This window comes from Periplaneta americana, chromosome 3 (genome assembly GCF_040183065.1).
Source record: "Periplaneta americana isolate PAMFEO1 chromosome 3, P.americana_PAMFEO1_priV1, whole genome shotgun sequence".
Taxonomy (NCBI): Eukaryota; Metazoa; Arthropoda; class Insecta; order Blattodea; family Blattidae; genus Periplaneta; species Periplaneta americana.
In genome coordinates, this window is record NC_091119.1 from 82938324 (window position 1) to 82960107 (window position 21784).

At 35.8% G+C, this 21784-nt stretch overlaps 1 protein-coding gene across 9 annotated transcripts in view; it reads right to left on the reverse strand.

The window, feature by feature from the left end:
• Window positions 1-21784, reverse strand: part of Ih (hyperpolarization activated cyclic nucleotide gated potassium channel Ih) — a 934537-nt gene that overhangs the window by 310191 nt on the left and 602562 nt on the right. For all 9 annotated transcript variants that reach the window (XM_069820890.1, XM_069820887.1, XM_069820882.1 and 6 more), the window contains exon 3: window positions 3394-3530. In XM_069820890.1, coding sequence (XP_069676991.1) covers window positions 3394-3530 — 137 coding nt within the window. The remainder of the gene's footprint in view (window positions 1-3393; window positions 3531-21784) is intronic.

Sequence of the window (21784 nt, forward strand, 5' to 3'; positions counted from 1 at the left end):
GTTTGATTATGTTTGAATATAATTCTTTTTATCCATTTTGAATCTTGCGTACACTACTTTTAACACTTGAATATAAGTAATTGATTAACTAGCGGACTTACTCGTGTTAATTATGTAAGTCTGTGCGGCTTACATAATTAACACGAGTAAGTCCGCTAGTTAATCAATTACTTAATTATTTTTAGTTTATATTGCACTGACTTTGATATCTTATACAATGCAGAATAGGTGGAGGTGGAATAGGACAAGAGCTGAATATTCTGTGTGGATCTAATGAATTAGTAAGAAGACCTGAATATTGTGACGTAACAACGCTCCTAGAAAACACACGTATGGTATGGGACTCTATGACAAAAACTCAAAGTGTAGCTTTTCTGTCACATAAGAGTAGTCCTATAAACCATGGATATCATTAATTCAATTTCAAAAACTATAAATGTTTGGTACTACAAATTCAGAGGTCAGACTATAGCCATCAATGATTGTGAAAACAAGTTTTCAGAGATGTTCAAATAATTTCGCATTTTTGACATATATAGAGAGAGTGCAGAATTTATACATTGAACCAGGCTAGCTTACCAAATTCACATTTATAAGTTTAGCAACAAGAGGATCCTTGAGAGATCAATTTTGTCCTACAAGAGATCAAAATGATGACTGTGACTTCCTTACTGAAGGAATACTGCAATTTATAAAACATATGCACAAAGAGACTACTTCGGGTAAAGAAAGAGACTGTCTGATTTGTTATCGATGAATGCAATTCATTAGTCTCAAGAGGTATTAAAATACGGCACAGAAAATACCACAAAAGAAGATTGTTATTATTAGGGGGCGGATGTTGATGAAAAATCATCTTCTTATCTTCCACATTAGGAAGATGTCTATTAATATATAAATCCTTTCTATGTTAATTTCAACGTAAAAAATAATTTGTTATATTGCATTGTTTGCATTTTTTAGTTTTTGAACTAATAGATCATTTTTATATTTTTTCGGCATTTTTTGGTCATTTTAATACTTCGAAGAACTTTTAGATCATTTGGAATGCATTTTACTTTCTTCTTTACCGATATGTCTGTTAATAATTTTCTAACTAAATAGGTCAGTAGTAATTACCTACTGAATAAGTGAATAACAGTGAACTTTGAGTTTTATAGTTTGGAATAGACTCTAAAGTCCATCCCTCATTCCACTGAAGGCTTCACTTCACACAACGGAAGTAATATAAAATGCTTGACTTTGACCGCTACTGTTCTTTTGTCGGTACGAGGGTGTCTTTAGAATTTACGTTTGGAAGGGGGGAAACTTTCACCGTGTCCTGGGCAGGACGTTGTGTCCTCAACATGGTTCGGAAGGGATGTCTACTGTAGTAGACAGTATTTTTAACACAAAGATTGCAAGAATGCAAGCTGCGCCCACAATTTGTTTTGTCATTCACACTCCCTCATCTGGAAGATCTAGTAACAAAATTGAAGCACGGAAGGAGGAGACGAAGAATAAAGGCACTGATATGGACCATCTCTGATTGAAACACATTGTAAACCCTCATTAAAATCTATAGTTTCCCCTTAAAACCTTCATTTTATTGCATGTTCTTATCCTCTATCTTAGCCAAATTCCAGGATGTTGTCTCCTTCCTTCCAGATTTGCAGGACAGTCATTGAACCAAGATGACTAATTTTTAAGAAGTTGTGGTGCGAGTACGGTGAATAATATTTAAATGTCATTTTCTTTTAATTTCATGTCATTTTTCCATTAATTTAAGGACAGTTTAATGATCATTTTAAATAGATTTTTAGATCATCAATATCCGCCCCCTAGTTATTATGTTTGTAAAAATGATACGGTTGTGAAGTTGCTAGTTAACTCTATCCTTTTAAGTTACAGAGATATGCACAATAGACCCACTGGGCTGAAGTGCTCAGGACTAACGTTATCAGTCTCTTAGTTATGATTTACATTTGATCTATTTTATATGAATATTGAAATTTGTAAATTTGTTTAGAGATGGTAACAAAATCCGGATATTAAAACCTTTCTGTTTGAGCCAGTTGAAATATATTAACGCTTATAATCAAATAAGAAGGAAATACTGATCGCTACTCTGAAGAAATGTGTGAAAATCGATTTATAATAATGAGAATTGACAACGGCTACTCTTGAATTTAACAAGGTCGCAAGTCTATCATACTCTGTCTCCTATTCAAGAAATGGATGGGAACTTCGGACACATTTGAGAGTTTCTTTGTGGGATCTAATTGAATAATGCTGCACGCTCTCTACATATACATATGCATATATACCGGTACTATATATGTATACACATGCAGAGAGTGTTCAATAACACACACTATGCACTATAGGGACATACAGTATTCAGGACCAAAAATATAAACAAATTAATATACGACTAAATTTGTGTCTGAAATGAATCTGATTTCCAGTTGCAGTTGTTCCTGTGTTCAGTAACTGTATGATTACTTAAAAAAAATTGTTAAAATGAGCTCTATACCAACCCAGCAACGCTTCCTCCGTTAAAAAATTCTAGAATTTTTCAGAACTTTGTGGAGTATTTAAAATTTTTCAATTAGTTTGGTCATTCATTAGGAACAATATGCTCCGTTTTCAAAACACTTATTACAGGGCTGAACAAAATTCACAGACTTCTGTTAAATCAAGACATCAACTACGCTTAATTTCATTACTAAGTTATGGATAGGCTTAATAGGCCTATTTCTATGGTTGAAAGATCAAAAGGATGAAGTACCCTGTGAAATTTGTCGCATCTTCTTTATGTGTGATGGGTTCGGCCTCATTTTAGCTAAGTTGCTAGAAGTTTTTTTTTTAATAAAAATGATTCTGAAATAAATGAATTATTCTTAGAAAATTTATTATCTCTCCGCCGGACTTGAATTCACATAATTTTTTCTTGTGGTGCAATTTCAACACGCTTTCATGCTCAATACAAATTAAAAGGGTTAAAATATTTCAAGACAATATTGGCAACGAATTAGAGGCGACACGCTTTCTTTGAAGTTAATGATATTGTTGCTGAAACGCAAAAGATCTGTAACTGAGAATCAAAGTAAATTTATGTAAGTAAATAATTACCTTTAGATCGTTAATCTGTTCCTAAATAGAATGCCCGTTTTATGAAACACTGTATACATACATGAGCTAACAATATTATTTCGTAGGCCTACATGTTATCAACTAGTGAAGCGAACAGTTAATCGAGTTTGTTAAGTGTCTTTCGCGGACCATTGTCAGGATTAATGCACTTTAGTCTTCTGTGGACACCTGCATTATTTTTAGTATCGCTTAGATGTGCAAGATGTAAGCGTTTGCATGCTTGGATGCAGTTGCTTTCGCACTTCTCAGCTGCCTTACCTGGTTGAAAATGAGGAAGATGTAGTCTAGGGGGATGGAACTTATGAGGTCCAGGAAGAACCAGGTTTTCAGATAGTGCTTCGCGATCAGTTTCGGGTCCAGGATCACTTGCTCTGCGTTGTCTTGCTGCATGATACCTGTAACAAAAGTTCCCCTATGAAGTACCAGCAGTTAATTGTCTTTCTAGATTAGAAACAAGGATCTCATTTCCTGCTTCTTCATCTTCTCCTATGAGCTACGCCCAAAGAATATCTCAGTAGAGCCCAATCGCAAACTCGTGGCACCAACATGCGCAAACTTCTTTCTGAGGCTTCCAAGTCTGTATGTGTGCGGGCGACTGCTTACTCATAGAGCGTACTGTTCATACACATCTCCAGCAAGACTCTTGGGCGAGTCCATGTAAGTGGATGCCAATTCGTCTTTCGCGCAGGTGCCACGAGTTTGCGATCGGACTCTATCAGTCTTTGGTCATAAATTTTGCAGTTGAGATGTACCGGTACGATAAATGTTCAGAAAGCAACGATAAACGGAATCAAAAACCTTGTTCAATATTTATTGTTAAAATTAAACATAAAGCACTAAGAACAGATCTAAAACTATATTTTTACATAGTTACTACCGTTATTATTGTTGAGTCATGTGTATGTCGGTGTCATAAAGGTCGACCACCAAATCATTACCTCAGCTTTGACGTAGGCTAAACTTCATCGTCAAAACTTTTCCCTACCAAGCAATAATTTCAAGGCCCAAAACAAGTGAAAATAGCTGGATGTGAGGTCTGGACTGTGTGGGGGAATCGTCGAAACCTTCCTCCTCCAATGATGTCTAATTGGTGGGGGCCGCCGTAGGCACTCTAACATTATTATGCAAGAGGCAGACTGCCCTTTCAGCAATCCGACTGAACATTTGTTCGTGTAGGCCTAAATGTGGCTTCTTTAGCTATTACTTGCACGAACAGATGGCGTAGATAACAGTCAGTGTCGCCAACAGTAGTATGTAAAATAAACATGCTTAACAAACTTGAAAAAAAAAACGCTGAGCCCTTAAAATAACAACAGAAAACGATGCAGTTAATTACACGGTTATATTTTTTAAATAACTACAAATCTTTATCAGCACTATAGAATTCCAAATTTCATCTCACTGTGATAATTTTAACAAGCACTATGTTTAGCGGACACAACTGGCGTTATCGTCTACGAGAATTATAGCCTATATATACATCACAAAATAATACCATATCATAATAACATTTAAAGGAAATCAATGCGTCACAGTGGCTGAAATTGCGATGTAACAAATGTTTTATAATTATAAGAGAATACATGAGAAAATAAAAATATTTACAATTAGATCTAAACCAAGGGTGAGTCCTCGTCAGGTGTCATATAAGTTATGAAATTTAATACCATACATTTTAAATAAATAAATAAATATATATATATATATAATATATATGTGTGTATTTAAATATTTTACGGATGGAAAAATATAGTATATTGTTTTAAGGACGCGTTTTAGTTCTTTAATTTTCTTTGTATCTCGTATTATGATAACAGTGACATCTATTGAAAACTAGCAGAACAATTTCAAAGTTTCTTCATTATATTTTATAAATTTTGGTTTTGACTTATCACCTGGTTAGAAAGTTCACTTACACTATCAGAAAATTCCAGGTCAGATATCTTTGGAGGCCAGTGAACATGTATAAATTGGTAGAAACATGCTGAATGTCCTAATAACGCAGTTAATAGATGTAGTCAAGCAAGAAAACTTCTGGTCGATCATGCGTATTTTCACTCAATCCCCAATCTTGTCGCAATCCTACCCAATAGTACACACCAGTGCAGAAGGTTAGCAATGTCTGTCTATTATCAGTATAGGATTCGGTTCACGTGCTTACTGTTTTGTTTTTGATTTTATGAAAGTATCGAAGTTAGTAAATCTAGTCTTGGTCACAAGAACTTAAAAAGCAATCTGGCCAATTGAAGAGTTGTTCAGATTCTCGTGCATTGAGCGTAATGAAATATTTGAGCTTGTTCGAAAGCAATGAAGAGGAGGAGGAGAAGAAGACAGCGTTCGCATTCCCATAACTAACAGACTCTCACTAGAAGTTTCCCTCTGAGAAGTTTTCCTACTTGTGAAAAAGAAAGACTTTGTTAATGATTGAAGAGAATTCAGGAAAAACTTACTAGGAATTTCTCGCCATAGATATCGCTTATACTCATACTCATCATTAGAGACCGGATTTCCAAAGCACTATCAAGTCTTAAAACATGCACGCATTCATGTACTATCATATGACAAAACATGCACGGTGAAGCAAAAAAAAATAATAAATAAATAAATAAATAAATAAATAAATAAATAAATAAATAAATAAATAAATAAATAAATAAACAGTAAAAATATGCACTATCAAAACTGAGTTCTACGTTATGACATATTTTTATTTTGAAACAACGTACTATAACTAATGTCTAAAAATTTCCTTCACTTAAGTTCATGTGTTTATCAGTGTTGCCAATTCAGCGGTTTTCCCGCTAAATCTATCTTTTTTGGGTAACCGTCTCGCGGGTAAAATGATATTATCCCCTTAGCGGGAATACTAGCGGTTTTTAATCTTTGAAGCTTCTGAAAAGAAAATATTCATATTAGCGTTATTGTTGTTTTTGCAAGTTTAATACCGGTCGATTTTAAGAATCGGACAGTAAAAAAATGTAAGTATGGTGGCATTCTAATTAAACGTTAAACATCGAACAACTGCTGTCGCCGTGCACTAGTATTTCACATGATCAACAAAGACTTTAATAATATAATATATTAGAAATTACATACAGATTAAATTCAATTGCTTAAAGAATATTATTTGTATAAGACGTGTACCATGACAGTGTTAACTATTACTCGTTTTATAACTATACCGGTACAATATCGTTAAACCTTTCTCTGTGCTATTTATCTGTGAGATATGGGGCCTCAAGATCAGCAACGGTTTCGTAAAGAGTGGCTACGTGAAGAGTAACATAAAGACAAACACAATTGAATTCTGGAGCGAAGTAGCCATTTACAGGGACGCATCTAATACAGGGACATCATTTTATTTTTACTTCAATTTTTATTGTACCTGAGTTTTTGAATGTCCTTCACTCCCACCCCTTCTACTAATGAAGTTCAACCGTTCTCCACACAGATCCAAGACCGCGTATACAGTCATAGTAGCCTCACCGTCACAGTACGTTCCAAAAATATGTTCGCGTTTTCCAATGACGAAAGAGCATTCAATATTGCATCATTTTCGCACAGGTACTGTCGTCCATTTGCCTACGTCGCATTCCGGTTTTCTCCACCAGCTTCTATTCGCCTCTCTGTAAAGGCTAGTGACTGGGCTATCTTATCTCTTTTCTGAGAACATTAATTTCTGTTAGGAATTGGACATCTACGTAATATTATACCCATAAAACTGTTTAAAATAATTTAAATAAAAGGCCTCGTTAAGTAATTAACTGTCACGTGATTTTCCTCCTTTCTACGATCCTGCGACATAACCACTTGGACGGACAGTAGATAGCATGTATGAGTAATTTTATCTTTTCGGATCGAGCAGAAGTGAAGATTGAATTTACAGTACGTAAGGTACTCTTTTACAGAGTAGGTACAAAATTATTTCAACATGAGTTACTAGTACGAAGGACGAAACTGGTAATTGGAATTACACACATTAGAACTGGAGTCTGTATCAAAATGAACCGCCACCATTTTGAAAAATGTGTTTAAATATCCATATTATGATTGTTTTTCAATTTAACTTCATTCTCTATATTGTACGCTAATGTGCTGTAGACAGTATAATATACACTGCATAATGAATACGTCCGTATGGACAGCTCAGTTCGTGAGTAAAAACACTCATTGTTAATACTGTACTGTATTCTGATTAAACAAAAACGTAATGAAAATTATAAAACTCAAAAGCGTGATATTTCCTAGTTTACGTAAATGGATGAACTACTTTTCTTCCCTCCTATACCTAGTAAAGTGATTTGTTTGTATATTACGCCATCGACTCCAGTCGTGGAAGGGAGTAGCAACCGTTCATCCAAAGGTATAGCCAGGTTAATATCAGAAATGTTAGTAAAAATAAAATGATGTCCCTGTATAAATCCTTTTCAAGAATTGCTTGATCTTATTGTTTTCTTGGTCTAATGCTCAAGTGAAGAGAATATTTTTTTAGTATGATGAATGTCGTGAAGTCTACGAAAACGGATGGGGACAGAACTAACGGATGCTTCTGACAATACGGGTAGGTCTGGATCATGTGAACAAGTTTTGCAAGAATTATCAGGTACCACCAGAGGTTTTGGAGTAAATAGGTACCTTGATTACGTACAAAAATGAAAGTGGACAGGCTAGGAATAACTTACTACCCCGGGGACCTCACAGTCACAGTATTATATTCCTGCTTTAGAAGGTTCAGATGGAGATGATCCAGAGGAGCTGCTAATTTGAGTGAGTGATTTTTAAATTACAATTTTCTTATCAAAACTAATTGCATGCGTATAAAATTGAATGTCTTACATTGTACCCAAACGAAAGCTTCATTGACCAGCAACTGCGAAAGTTAAACTTGTACGCTATACCACTTATTTTATTATTATTATTATTATTATTATTATTATTATTATTATTATAAAGTTGAATAATAAATACGTATTAAATCTAGAGATTTTTGTTAGAAAATCGCGGGTTTTCGAAAGCCATCTAGCGGGATTATATGAACAACTGTTGGCAACACTGGTGTTTATCTGAAGCACGCTCTTGAACACAGAAAATGATCTTTCTACGACACAGGAAGTGACAGGTGCATAGGCTATTTATGTGAAGAAATTTGGGACAAAGTGAGGTCGAATTTTAAGTATTTTGCATTTCCTCATGACCAAGACTCCATAGGGAATTAAACCCGCGCCCTTCAGACTTTTCAGCGTTACGCCTTAACCGCGACACTATCTCGTGCCCCAAAATACACGTAGGCTATTTATTACAACAATCACAATAAACTATATCACCGTCTGTCTTTAGAAATTTCTTTCCCTCAATCCATTGTGACACAAGATATCTTCTTGCAGTTCTAACAGAGGCCGTAGCAACACTTCACAATTCGACATAAAAGTATACAGAATTGCAGTTTTCAAGCATGCTGCTTCTGCCTTCTTTCCTTCTTCCTCTGGCTTGTTACGAGCGAGAGTTGGGGGTTGGAAATTCCAGTGTAACAAAGTGAGGGATTTAATGGAAAATCCAAAGACTAGTTGTCAGGTAGAATACCATGAAACCAATTTACCAGTAGCTTTCTTTTATATTTTTTCGTAATGGATAAATAACGTGGAAATATCAGATTCCACGAAGCAACATTTATAAAACGCACTGTTATGCAAGTTAACATAATATATGCACTAAAGCCAGAAAAAATGACATAATAAGAAATATAAAAGTTTAAATGTGTCCTATTAAGTCTAAAATCTTCTACATATGCATTATGCATGAACTTACTACCAAAAAAAGATCAAAACATGCAAACATGCACGGTAAAAGTACGGTTATTTTGAATTGATAAGTCATAAAACGAATATTTGCAAAGTTTGAGAAGTGTAATAAGCTTATATAAAAACATGCATTTTCATGGAAATCCGGGCTCTACTCATCATCCTCACCAATCATACTACCACAATGATTGAAGAGTTACAGGTTCCACCACATTAAAAATTAAACTGTCTCCATAATGTCGACTAGCAGAACACAAGATGTCATATTGCGTTGTGTCTATGCCAGTCTTGCGATGGCGACTAGTACTTTAGAGCGAGAGCTCTTTTCTGCCCGCTGCGCGCGCGCGGAGCTCTTTTACCTGTAAACATTGCTAAAGGATGTACAGATCTTAGAACACAGCGCATCATGACGAAACTGAAGCGCTTAAAGCTTTCAAGGAAGAGTGGAAGATACAATATTTATGCTTCGAACATGGTGATGAAGTCCAGTGTTTGTTGTGTAAAAAATATATCATTTGCAAAAGAGCAACATAAAACAGCATTATGAGACGCAACATGAAAAAAAAATAGGCATTATTCAGGAGAAGTGAGAAATAAATTGCTTTCGGAATTGACATCGAATGTAAATTAATTTACATTTGGATCAGTAGACTGTATCTAGATTTCTTTTATTTCTTTATTTTAAATGTATTGTTGATGTTTTATTTGTTGCTTGTTTCTGGATATTTACTTTTATTAGACTACGTGTTTCTTTAATTTAGAAATAATATTTTATCTTTGATTGCACTTTAACTTATACTATTACTAAGCTCAAAATGTTAATTCACTTTTATTCCAATAACTACATTCAGGATTTTTAGCAAATATGAACTAAACATTTTGAAAACTTTGATGCAAGGAGCTTTTTTAGTAACGTCAATATAAAAATATACTTAAAAATATAATTTCAAAATTATTAGACCTAATTGCACCAAATTTTGTACAGATGATATTATTATAGATCTCTTTACATAGTTTAAATTTCACAAATTTTGGCCGAAATTGTGGAAGTTTTAAAAATCATACATATCCCCCTTAAATGATTGACCCCAAAAATTGCGATGGCTCTCAATATGTTAATTTAATCAATTTGTTTTTTCGTATTACGTGCATCTCACAAATCGCTCTAAAAAAACTCATTACATAATCACGACTGGAGAATAAGGACTACATTTTACAATCACACACTCAATATACTCTATTTCAATCAATATTGTCATTATTATTTTTTCAACAAATACTCAAAAGTACTTAGAGATCACACACGTGGAGCAGGTAGACCCTATTAGTTTTCTCCTAACCAATGAAGTGAAGTATTTACATAATAAATAATTGCTGTTAACAAAAAAATGGTTCACATACAATTAACTTTTTCTATTTCTCTTTTTGTTCCTAAAAACCCTTCACTTTGCGATTTCTTTATATATGTCCATGTATATTAAATAACTGAATAATTAGTCCTATTACATAGCCAGAAATTTAGAAACGCAAGTTATTGTAATAATTGTTGCCTTTATTCACTGCATGTACTGTACATCCCTGACGTCTACGTTACTACGCTATATAGCGGATGCGCTATGCGCTCGTGATCAAGGTCGAGCTCTTCTACCATAATTGGGAGCTAATATCGTCTCATCCCTGATCTATGCCATCTGTCTGCATTTTTATCACACTGCGTTCAGGCGTGGCTTCAATTCCCACTTGACCTGATTATATGCTCGAGTTTTTTTCCGAGGTTTTACCTAATTGTAAGGCGAATGTGGGGCAAGCACACGACGAATTCTCAGTCTCATCTCGCTGAATAGTTAATACAGCATCGTTAATATCATAATAAAAATAAGACTCATTTTTTAATCTCATATGAGAGAAAATATTGTGATTAATTTCACTCTAAAAATTATTTTGGTACAATCCCGAGCCTGAAATGGATTGACATATGAGCGCCGCTACCTGTGATCGAACCATGGACCGTGTGCTGCCTATTTTCATGTTTTATTTGATGGAGATTTGTTGAAGTTTTCGTTTATGTTGGACAATCCTCTTGCGGTCGCCTTGCTGCTGGGTTCCCGTTGCCCGTGCAGTCTGCGGCTCTAACCTCATGCATGAACACGCCATCTGGTGGCTGTGTTGGGTCACTGTTTTCATTCGGCTTTCCGGTCGATCTAAGGTCTTTTAGTTTCTGGGAAAGCAACATCTCATCTGCGGCCGCGTCTCTGGGGAGATTGGACTATGGATTAACGGGCCTGAGTGCAGCCATAAGTCATGGCTGTGTGGTAGAGAGAGAGAGAGAGAGAGAGAGAGAGAGAGAGAGAGAGAGAGAGAGGGGGGGGGGAAAGGTGTAGAGTTCGTTTATAACCTCGTTCTCTTTCTTTGCTATTATAAATCGTTATTGGGGCCTATTTCCTGCTTCTCATCATCCTTCTCCTCGTAATAATAATAATAATAATAATAATAATAATAATAATAATAATAATAATAATAATAATAATAAACTACTTTGCTTTAGACTTTCACTATATTCGGATAGTTTTTAATTCACCTCACTACATTATTTTCTTGGATATTTCAATTGATCTGTTCTCTTCGTCATTAAGTTTTGACTAATGTTTATTAAATCGTGTCAAGCATAAGTTGTACACCGTGCTCCCGCTTTACTCTCTTACATATAAATATATGTGGCTTCAGTTACGCGGCCTTCGAAATAGTTGCAACAATCTCTTGGACAGCCACTCATCATTACAAAATAAAATAATGTGAGACAAAACAACTGCAAAGGATTCGTAGAATCCCTGTAATAGTTTTACACGTTTAATGTTTGTTGGTTGTGTGATTGCATGTATTTGGATGTTTGTAGGTTGTAATGTGTATGAAATAAATTAAGAATCATTATGCATATTACGTTATGAGTTATTTGTATCTTTTATGCTATGTTGCGGGTTACATTGGCTAGCTACCGCTCTTCGCATTCTTCCGCTAACGCGCAAGATGTGCGTAGACTACCGGTAGAGTATTACGGAAATGGTAACAGATATTTACCCGAATAGGTGCCTACTTAAACGTTCAATATTGAGAACAGAAATAAATTACACAGCTTTACTTTTATGACATTCTATACGAAATATTATGTCTTATGGCTTACTGGGTGGAAACATGTTGCCTCCTTCCATGCGCTTCATCTTGTATAGATCCAATCTACATCTACATTTTATATTAAGATACTTTGCACTAGTCAGACAGAGTCAGTCAGTAGGCCTACATGAGAAACATACTCGCTCCTTGTTAATGTCCGCAAAAAAAAAAAAAAAAATGTATACACTCTTTGTCAGACTGTATCGGGATAATGATATTGTCAAATGATTTGAATTACGAGTATGTTGTAGAGTGGTCTTTCCCTCAACAGATGTCGGTACTTTCATCACGATAGTGATAAACAAAATGGCTGGAACACGCGAGCAGCGAAAATGCATTCTGAAGTGGTTTATGAGGTTTGATAATGCCATTGAAGTGCAGTGTCAGTGGAGGCAGGAGTACGAAACAGGACCCCCAACCTGTCTAACAATTAAACGCATTATTGACAAGTTTGAGGCGCACGGAACGATTTGTGATATTTACAAAGGAAGATCGGGGAAAACCGCGTACAGCTACAAGTCCTGCTTCGTCGGGTCTCGTGTTGGAAAGGTTTGTTACTTATCCAGAGAAGTCTGTTATGCATTGTGCACGTGAAGTGGGGATTAGGAGTGCAAGTGTACAATGAATTCTGAAAGCTGCTAACTGGAAGTCTACATCCCACGATTAGCCTACTGCACGCGATTAATGATGACGATCCTGACCGTCGAATGCAATTTGCAAATGGTATCAGCGAATGGTAACTGAAGACGAACAATTTGTGACGAAGGTAGTGTGGTCTGACGAGGCCCAGTTTAAATTTAATGGAATAGTGACTCGGCATAACTGCGTCTACTCGGCACCGGAAAATCCGTATGTTCATATGGATAAGGCAGTCAATCTACCAGGGGTTCATGTCTGGTGTGGATTATCATCTAGGGGCTTAGTAACACCCTTCTTTATGATACTGTCACTGGAGAAGAGTACCTCGAAATGTTACGCATATCAATTTTACCAAGTGTACGTGCGCTTTATGGAACTGATGATGAGGTCTTCTACCAACAGGACGGGGCGCCACCACACTACCACCTAGCCGTACGAGCTTTCTTGGACGACAATCTGCAGGGTCATTGGATTGGAAGAAGAGGCTCATTGAGTTCCCCCCACGGTCGCCAGATCTAACCCCTATGGATTTTTACTTTTGGAGAACTGTGAAAGATCAAGTCTATCGATGTAAGCCGCGCACGCTGGAGGACCTTTGGCAGGAGATTACAGCGGCATGTGCAGCGATCTCCATTGAAACATTGACCGACATAGCTGCGGCGACCGCTCGTCGTTGCGTTGTGTTTCTGGCCGCCAACGGCAAACATTTTGAACATTTAAATTAACCATAGCCCTCTCTTGTCATGGCCCGGCTCTGGTAAATGTGGCAAACTGCAGCCCGTTCTATGAGCTCAGCAATGTGCCATGTGTTTCAGTGTAAGACGCTCTCCTCGTTTATGTATTTGCGCCTATATTTCCATTGTTATGATGTCAGTGATAACAAACTTTTCATAACCATGCCAGATAGATGTAGATGTGTGTAGTGCCTAGCTGCTTAAGTAACTACGATAAGTCAATAAATGCAGAATAATAATTCTGTAAGTAGTTTTCGGTTTCCTGAAGATCCCAAACTACGCATTAAATGTAGTCGTTGGCTTTCACGGGCAGACTGGACACTAACCAACAGATCTGTGGTATGAAAGGAACATTTTCAGGAAAAGTGACTTGAGCTATATTGAGAAATACAGCGACAATTTTGTGTGAAGGTGCAATTCCGAATGTATTTAAAAAATTTCCTTCGTGTCTAAGCAGTATGAGTGGAACGAAATGGAAAAATCCGCAACAGGGAGAGAAGAAATTGACAATCGCCTTAAAAACCGAAAGGAGGAAGTAAAAATAGATGCAGACAAAGAAAACCGCCAGTAGCATTTTCCTACTTTTTTTTGGAAGATGTATCAAAGGAACTATCTAAAAAAAGACGGGTCACTATTTAAAAACGAATCTTGTTGAATAGTGTATCAACTAAACGTTACTAATGCTCCTAAGATAACTAACTGCCAGCATTAGAATAAACAGACATTTAGTGTGGAAATGCACATGAATGGTGGACATCTACTGAATGAAGTTTTTATATGGACAGCCTCTAACTTGCTAATAACTGTAGAAATTCTTTGCTCACAGAATGAAGTCAGCTTCCATCTCTAATAGATTTTTGTAATTGTTACTTTTCACCAGACACCAATAACAAAAGCACTCTTGTATCTCAAATTACTTCCTTGCTAAGAAGTTTGAAATTGTTGTTGAAAACGATGAGAACTGTGATGAAACCAGCTTAAAAATGTTTGATCTTTTATGTAGTAAGTTTGATCTAATATTTACGGAAAACCTAAGTACGATGTAAATTAAATCGTTCTTTATTTAACGACGCTCGCAACTGCCGAGGTTATATCAGCGTCACCGATGTGCCGAAATTTTGTCCCGCAGGAGATCTTTTACATGCCAGTAAGTCTAGTGACATAAGCGTGTCACATTTAAGTGTGCTGGACCGGGATCGAACTCGCAATCTCGGGCACATAAGGCCAGTACTATACGGACTGCGCCACCCAGGGCGACAGTATGATGTATCCTCAATAATTATAAACTCTATTTTAATTTGTATCCAGAATGTCAAATATGATTAGACTGAACATCTTGTCATTACCCTACCCTCGATAGCCTATCTAAGAAAACTTTCCTCGTTGTTCAAAGTATTCCCATCTTCAATATTTGAGAACAGAGAGTTCTTGAAATATGTTCAGAGAGTGAAAAAATTGTGAAGGTTCAAGGAGATGAAATTCAAGTAAAAGGAACTGTAGGCTACAAAATTGGACGATTGTTTGGGGTTGCTGCAAATAGAACAGATGACCTCGCGAAAAGTGTTGTACCGGAAACTTTTTTAATTAGTGCTCCATTTTGGTAATCTTAAGAAGGTAATAAGCGATAAAACTTGTTGCGGTTAAACAACTTACAGGGCCAGGTCCAGCAGAAATATGTACAGATATCTTACAACAAATACATGTATGTGGATTGGAATATATTGTGTGTCATAACTGACAATAAATAGGGTGAATCGCATCTTTAGTGAACTCACTAAAGATTCAGGAAGTCATTACTTTTCCTTTGAAATAGAAAAACGATGTAGCGTATTGCTTTTCTCGTATTTAACAGCTATGCAACAGGATAGAACGGCAGCTAACGTGCTGTTCGACGTTGCCACGTAGCGTGGGCCAGGCAATGACTAGAGAGGGCTATGGCTTAACTGAAGACAGTACCACAGTCTAGTATATACAGTCACGAAGCTTGGGATGATTTTTTGCATTTCTCCCGATAGTTGCTAGCCGCTTGGAGCGCTGAGAGTACTAGGAACAGTAGACTTTGCCACTGCCAACGTGATCTAATACAAGCCGTAAGGCAGACCATGTGACTCGCTTAACCCGATCACGAAGGGCGGTGTTTCAACCATATAAATTGGAATGCATAAAGAGTAACATATATTTCTCTAAAATGTAGAGTAATTATATTAATAAAATTTAAAACAATGATTATGAGACACTTCAGAAATAATTCACTTGCGAGTTAAGGTGTAACATCATTTTTTGTTTGAAAATTGCGTTGTTCGTATGTGTAATACCTGCCTTTATTTCGATTAAATATTGCGAAATTCTTGTACCTTCATTTATGCACGTTTCAATAATTTTCATTTGCACGGCACGGATATTTAGATATGTTGCAATTATAGGTTATGTTAACTATGCCAGTTGTCCCTTTCTGTGTAATTTTAGTGGTCTCCAATGGCCTGCCATTACTTATGTATGTTATGTTATATGGAAATTTTAGGTTATGTTTACTATATTTAACTTATATTCCTATATTCGCAATTATACATTATAATTAAGCATAATGGCATGTATGATACTCCACGCATTCAATTTGTCTGTATTTTAATACTACAATTGAGTACCGGTACTGATTATTGTATTTAGCTACTACCTAAGAGACGAAGTAACACAATCGTACGTACACTAATTTCATCGGAGTGGTATGCTGAATTTTCTGTCTACAATTAAGGAAGGTGGATGTGCTAAATTAAATCACAATATAAATTCTTTTTTTTTTATTAAACCTCAAAATACCTTCCATTCTAAACCTAAAATGTTAATGCGAACAGATTATGTTAACATGTAAAATTCTCTTCACATTAAAATAACACAGTTTTCTAATTATTTCTGCAACATATTATGCAACAAGAAGTAAACGGAACTTATGGACGAATTACACTAAATAAACTTAGCAATGATACGCAATGAAGTTATAATGTAATATTTCACTGTGCTCCATACACTGAAATAGAAAACCCGAACATACATTACGACCTGGTCTAGATCGAAAAGGGATTGACTGTGCCGTATTTCGCACTGTTGTGAAAAGTTGTGAAAACTGTGAAATGTTCGTTATCGGTTGTAATAACTGTAATTGGCGAAAATACAATAATTTGAATAATAATATGGGACAAAGGGACGTTTGTAGTGCTATAAATTGTAAGGAAAAGAGATCAGAGTTTTCTTTCTTCCGAAAGATCCAGAAAGGTGAGTATAATATATACTTTATGAAAATAATATATAAACCTTATGTATTTCATATTTCAATAGTGGAAGGAAGGTGTTAATTTTTTCAAAAGAACACGATATCGAAAGTACAATACATTCTATCATCTGCTAGGGAAAAGGTCTGCGATGAGGCGATAGTAGCGATCCTGGTGGTTAGCAACTATCTATGGATGGATATTTATTAAGTATTCAGCTTCGTGTCTGTATATACTAGACCGTGAGAGTACTATATGTGTGATCAGTATTTAAATGTAAAACAAACACATAATGAATAATTTTTGTTCCTTAAAGAGTGTACACATTTTTTCGGCGGCCTCTATATAGTACACTAAGAAACGTCCGTTGGAATCACGTGATTACTACAGTATACCAAGAAACGTACGTTGGAATCACAAGATTACTAGACATCGGATTTTTAGGCACTAAAAATTGCAGTTTTAGGCGCCTAAAATAAGCTCAAAATTCGTAAAATTAGGCTCTATTTTAATGAAAATAGTCATTTTAGGCACTTCAAGGTATCATACTTATTTCTTTCACTGAAATTTTTAGTTATACACTAAAATACGCACAAAAAAGTATGTTTAAACATTAAAAAAGAATACTATATTATATTTATAAACAGAGCTGCACAAATTTAATATATTGAAACTAATGAAATAATGATTATTGATATCAAGATTACTCATTTTAAGTTATTGAAATTCAGTTCCATGCTCAGACTTTATTATAATTATCTGCACAGTACACCACCAGAATTTTTTCTACATTCTCCACAGTTAACCTTTGCCTTTTGTCACTGAGAATCATTTTGAAAGCAGAAAAACTTCTTTCAACCGAAACTGATGTGAGAGGCGCAAATTTTAAATTAGGTACAATAGAAACATCAATACTTACTGGAACATTCACACTTTCCCCCGATATCACTCTTGATACTTTTTCCAACAATGAAAATCCTACATTCTTATTTAATACGTTGTCCCACTTATTTTTAACTTTTTTCCCAGTTTCGCCCAAAGCAGAATGTATGTTCACTTGAGCTTCCTTTACTATTGCTATTTGGCTACAAAGAGATTGTTTCTCACGTTCTAATTGTTCAATGCTTGCAGGTTTGAAAGAAAAGTTTGATGTTATGTAGGCAATATCGTTTTTCACTCGTGAGTCATTCAGACAATCATTCACTGCTTTCACACACGCTGCACTATCAGTTTCAGGTAATTTATCAATAACTGTGACCACTTCTTTAAAATACTTAGAATAATACACCACTGACTGAATCCAGGTTCCCCATCGTGTAACAACCGGCTGAGGTGGGAGTGGGATATCTGGAAAGTTCTCTCTGAATATTGAAATCCTGGATGGGGCTTTACAAAAACATTTTTTTTTGTTAGAAATAAACGAATTGACAAGAGGAAATTCATTCCGGATTGTTTCAGAAACCCTGTGAAGGCCATGTGCTAGACAGGTTACATGCGTGAGGTTAGGATAAAATGTTTTAAGGAGTGGAGCTGCAGCAACCATGTATGAGGCAGCATCAGTACAAACAACAGAACTTTAGAATCGTCTATATTACCTAAGTATAAAGACTGTAGGCCTTTATTTACAAAATAAGCAATGGCTTGGCTATTCACTTTCGAAAGTTCCTTAACACATACGAGGTGTGGAATCGAAGGTCCATGAGGACTAAGTTTTCCTACTACCATATTTGCTATATACCTATTCATAGGATCTGAGGTTTCATCCACAGAGACCCATATGTAAGAATCATCTATATCCTCCCGAATGGAAGCTAAAGTTTCATTGTATATTCTAAGTAATTTTTTCTTAGGATCGACTCAGATGGGACATTTTGTTTGCAGTATTTTTGTAAAAACTGTCTTAAAACCGGATTTTCAATTGCATTCCAGGGAATGTTAGCAGCAACAAACGCTCTGGTTAAATCAGCATAGAAATTGCTGCTGAGATTGGATGAAATAGGCTGTGTTAGTAAAGTTTGTTGCAGTTGATTTTTCTGCTGAGCTTTAGCCTTATGAGCCGCTCCTTGCACGTGCTGCTTTAGGTGGCACTTCTTTTCTTGCGAAATCTAAAAATGTAAAGTAAACTGAATTAAAATAAAATCCTAATTGTTGTATTGCCGTATTTCTATCACAAAGTTAGTGGGTTCGAACAATCAAAATTTTAATGACCTGCAAATACTTTAACTATCGGAATTTAAAAGGTTAAAGTATAGTGGTCTTAAAAAGAATTATACCTCAGGATAGCTCAGTCAATGTATAAATATTATAGGCCTACTCATTAAAATTAATAGAATTTATATATTTCAACTATTGTTACATACCTGTTTGTTACAAATCTTGCAGAATATTATTTTGCATCATAAGTGAATTCTGAATATTCTGTTAGCCATTGCCGGATCAATGTAGATTTTTCACTTATATTTTTCGGCATTATCGCGTTAAACTTCACAGGAAAACGTCATACCGCTCAAAACTTCTCAACACAAATAAGGTGAGGGAAAGAGCAACTGTTAACGATCATTCAAATGAACCGTTGTTATTGAGATTCAATTGGACAAAAATACAAAGTTCCACTTATTGTTGCATTTCCTGGTAGTGTTAACACTAGGAGGGCCATTCTTTTAAATATTTTGTAACGGTTTACCCTACTAATTCGCAGTTTTACGACTTTTCATAAATATTTCAAAAACACTCTTTCTCCAAAAATTGTGATTTTATGACACTCTGAAGGGCAGTACAGCTAATCGGTTTCAGACCGAAAACAGTCATTTTTATAGTATAGTATATCTCTGAATCGGTAGCAGCACATGTTGTGATTGTTGCCTGCTTCAAAACTAAGGTTGGTTCTTTGTCGGCATTTATGCCTCCAAACATGTTAAATTCGGTGAAATCTATTGCCAGTGTCGTGAGATTCAAAACATTTTGTTTCCTTTATCAATGGTTTCATGGCCGGTGTGAAGCAAACTTTCCACTTTTTAAATGCCTTAAATTTCGCAGTGAATGCATGTATAAATTATAAAAAGTAAGAGTAAAATGCGAAACTTTACAGTGAGTTAGGCATTTTTAGGCGAATATTAACAAATTAGGCTCTAATAACCGTTTTAGGGCATTTTAGGGCACTATAAAACTCTTTGAATACCTTTCAATTTCCATGAAACACAAATATTAATAATTATTTTTACTTTTCTCCTAAAGAAACAAAATAGGCATTTGCCCTAGAATCCGATGTCTGATGATTACTAATACCAAGAAACGTACGTTGGAATCACATGATTACTAATACCAAGAAACGTCCGTTGGAATCACATGATTACTACAGTACACCAAGAAACGTCCGTTGGAATCACATGATTACTACAGAAGCCTATACCAAGAAACGTACGTTGGAATCACATGTTTACTACAGTCTACCAAGAAACGTACGTTGGAATCACATGATTACTACAGTATACCAAGAAACGTCCGTTTGAATCACATGATTACTACAGTATACCAAGAAACGAACTTTGAAATTACATGATTACTATAAAATAAATTGTTACTCGTACTGACTGCTACACCGAGCAGGAAATTTAATTCTCTTTCATACAGACTAGGTGAGTTCAATTATCTTTTATAAACAATGTTTGGAAATTTCACTTTATTTAACGAATTGCAATACAGAATAGGAATCTGTTATTAATTCTTGAACACAGCTTCTCTAAATCAGATTTAATTGTGGATATTACGTCCTTAAAACTTAATTCAATGTCTCTAGTACACTCATATACCAAACTTGATTTCACATAATCACTAAGAAATGTTTATGTCCCTTCCTGATTTTGTGTTTGTGTTGTTGCTTCATATGGTACCATGCGGGTAGCCACCGGCTGCCTCGGCTCATTTCGTCCAGAAATAATGCATCTACTATCTTTTAAAAGGAGCGAATATGAACAAAAACAGGCGATATACGCATTTAAGAGCCCAAGAGAGTCTCTTTTTTTATATACAGATTTGACATTACCTACTGATACGGAACTTAATTTTTATAATTCTAAGTAAAGTAAAAATATATTCGAAAGATTTTGTTTTCCTACTTGTCTGCAAATTCATTTCATGTGTTTATGTTATGCAAAAGTAAAAATAAAACTCAGATGAATAAAGTGATGTATTTCAGATTCGGTTTCACCTTGAAATTAAAAAAAAAGAACTGTTACTTTCATAACAAAAAACAATTATGTCAGTTTGAGACTTGGAGAATATCTGAAATGTTATCCTCGGAAAGTTCTAACATCTTAAACTTTCTGAAGAATAATATTGGTATATTTTTCGTGGAACAAGTAATAGTGAAGAATAATATTACAGGAATGTGACAGAACCAATAAAGCTCGTAGGTCTAGTGCTCGTGAGTGTTTTTTTTCTCGGAGGAAGGCCCACAGACAAGCACAGCAGTCTTAGGCTTATTGTGCAACCTCCTTATGTTAAAATGATTATAATCATAATCAATAATTATTGAAGTCCATTAAGGATCGCTCTTCAAGCGCATGATTCACTGCATGGTGTCGATTCATCCATAGCATCAGGTCCTGACTGGAGACCTGATTCTCCGCCTTTCTGTGATGTTATTCTGAGGCCTCCTCAGATCGATGGCATCTGTTCGCAGTTCATGCATCTGAATCTGCTGCATCCTCAACCAGAAGAACATGTCGCAGTCGATTCCACGACTCACCAAGGTGCCATCTATCCGAAGGAGCTACACTACCCGGTCGCCCACAGTCCGCTTAAAAGCCCCTGCGGCTCCGCTGGATGTGTAGCTCTCGTAGACAGATGCCGCCAATAGACAGGTCCTGGAACCACGTCCGCCATGTCCTCCTGGTCAACCTGTAAGCTATTAAGATCATTAATGGAATGAAACTAATGAAGGCGAAATGAGTCCGAGGTCCTACGCGGAAAGTTACCCAGCAATTCTGCTTCAAATTATTGACGGAAAACTCCAGGAAAAACCCCAAGCAGGTAACTTGTCCCA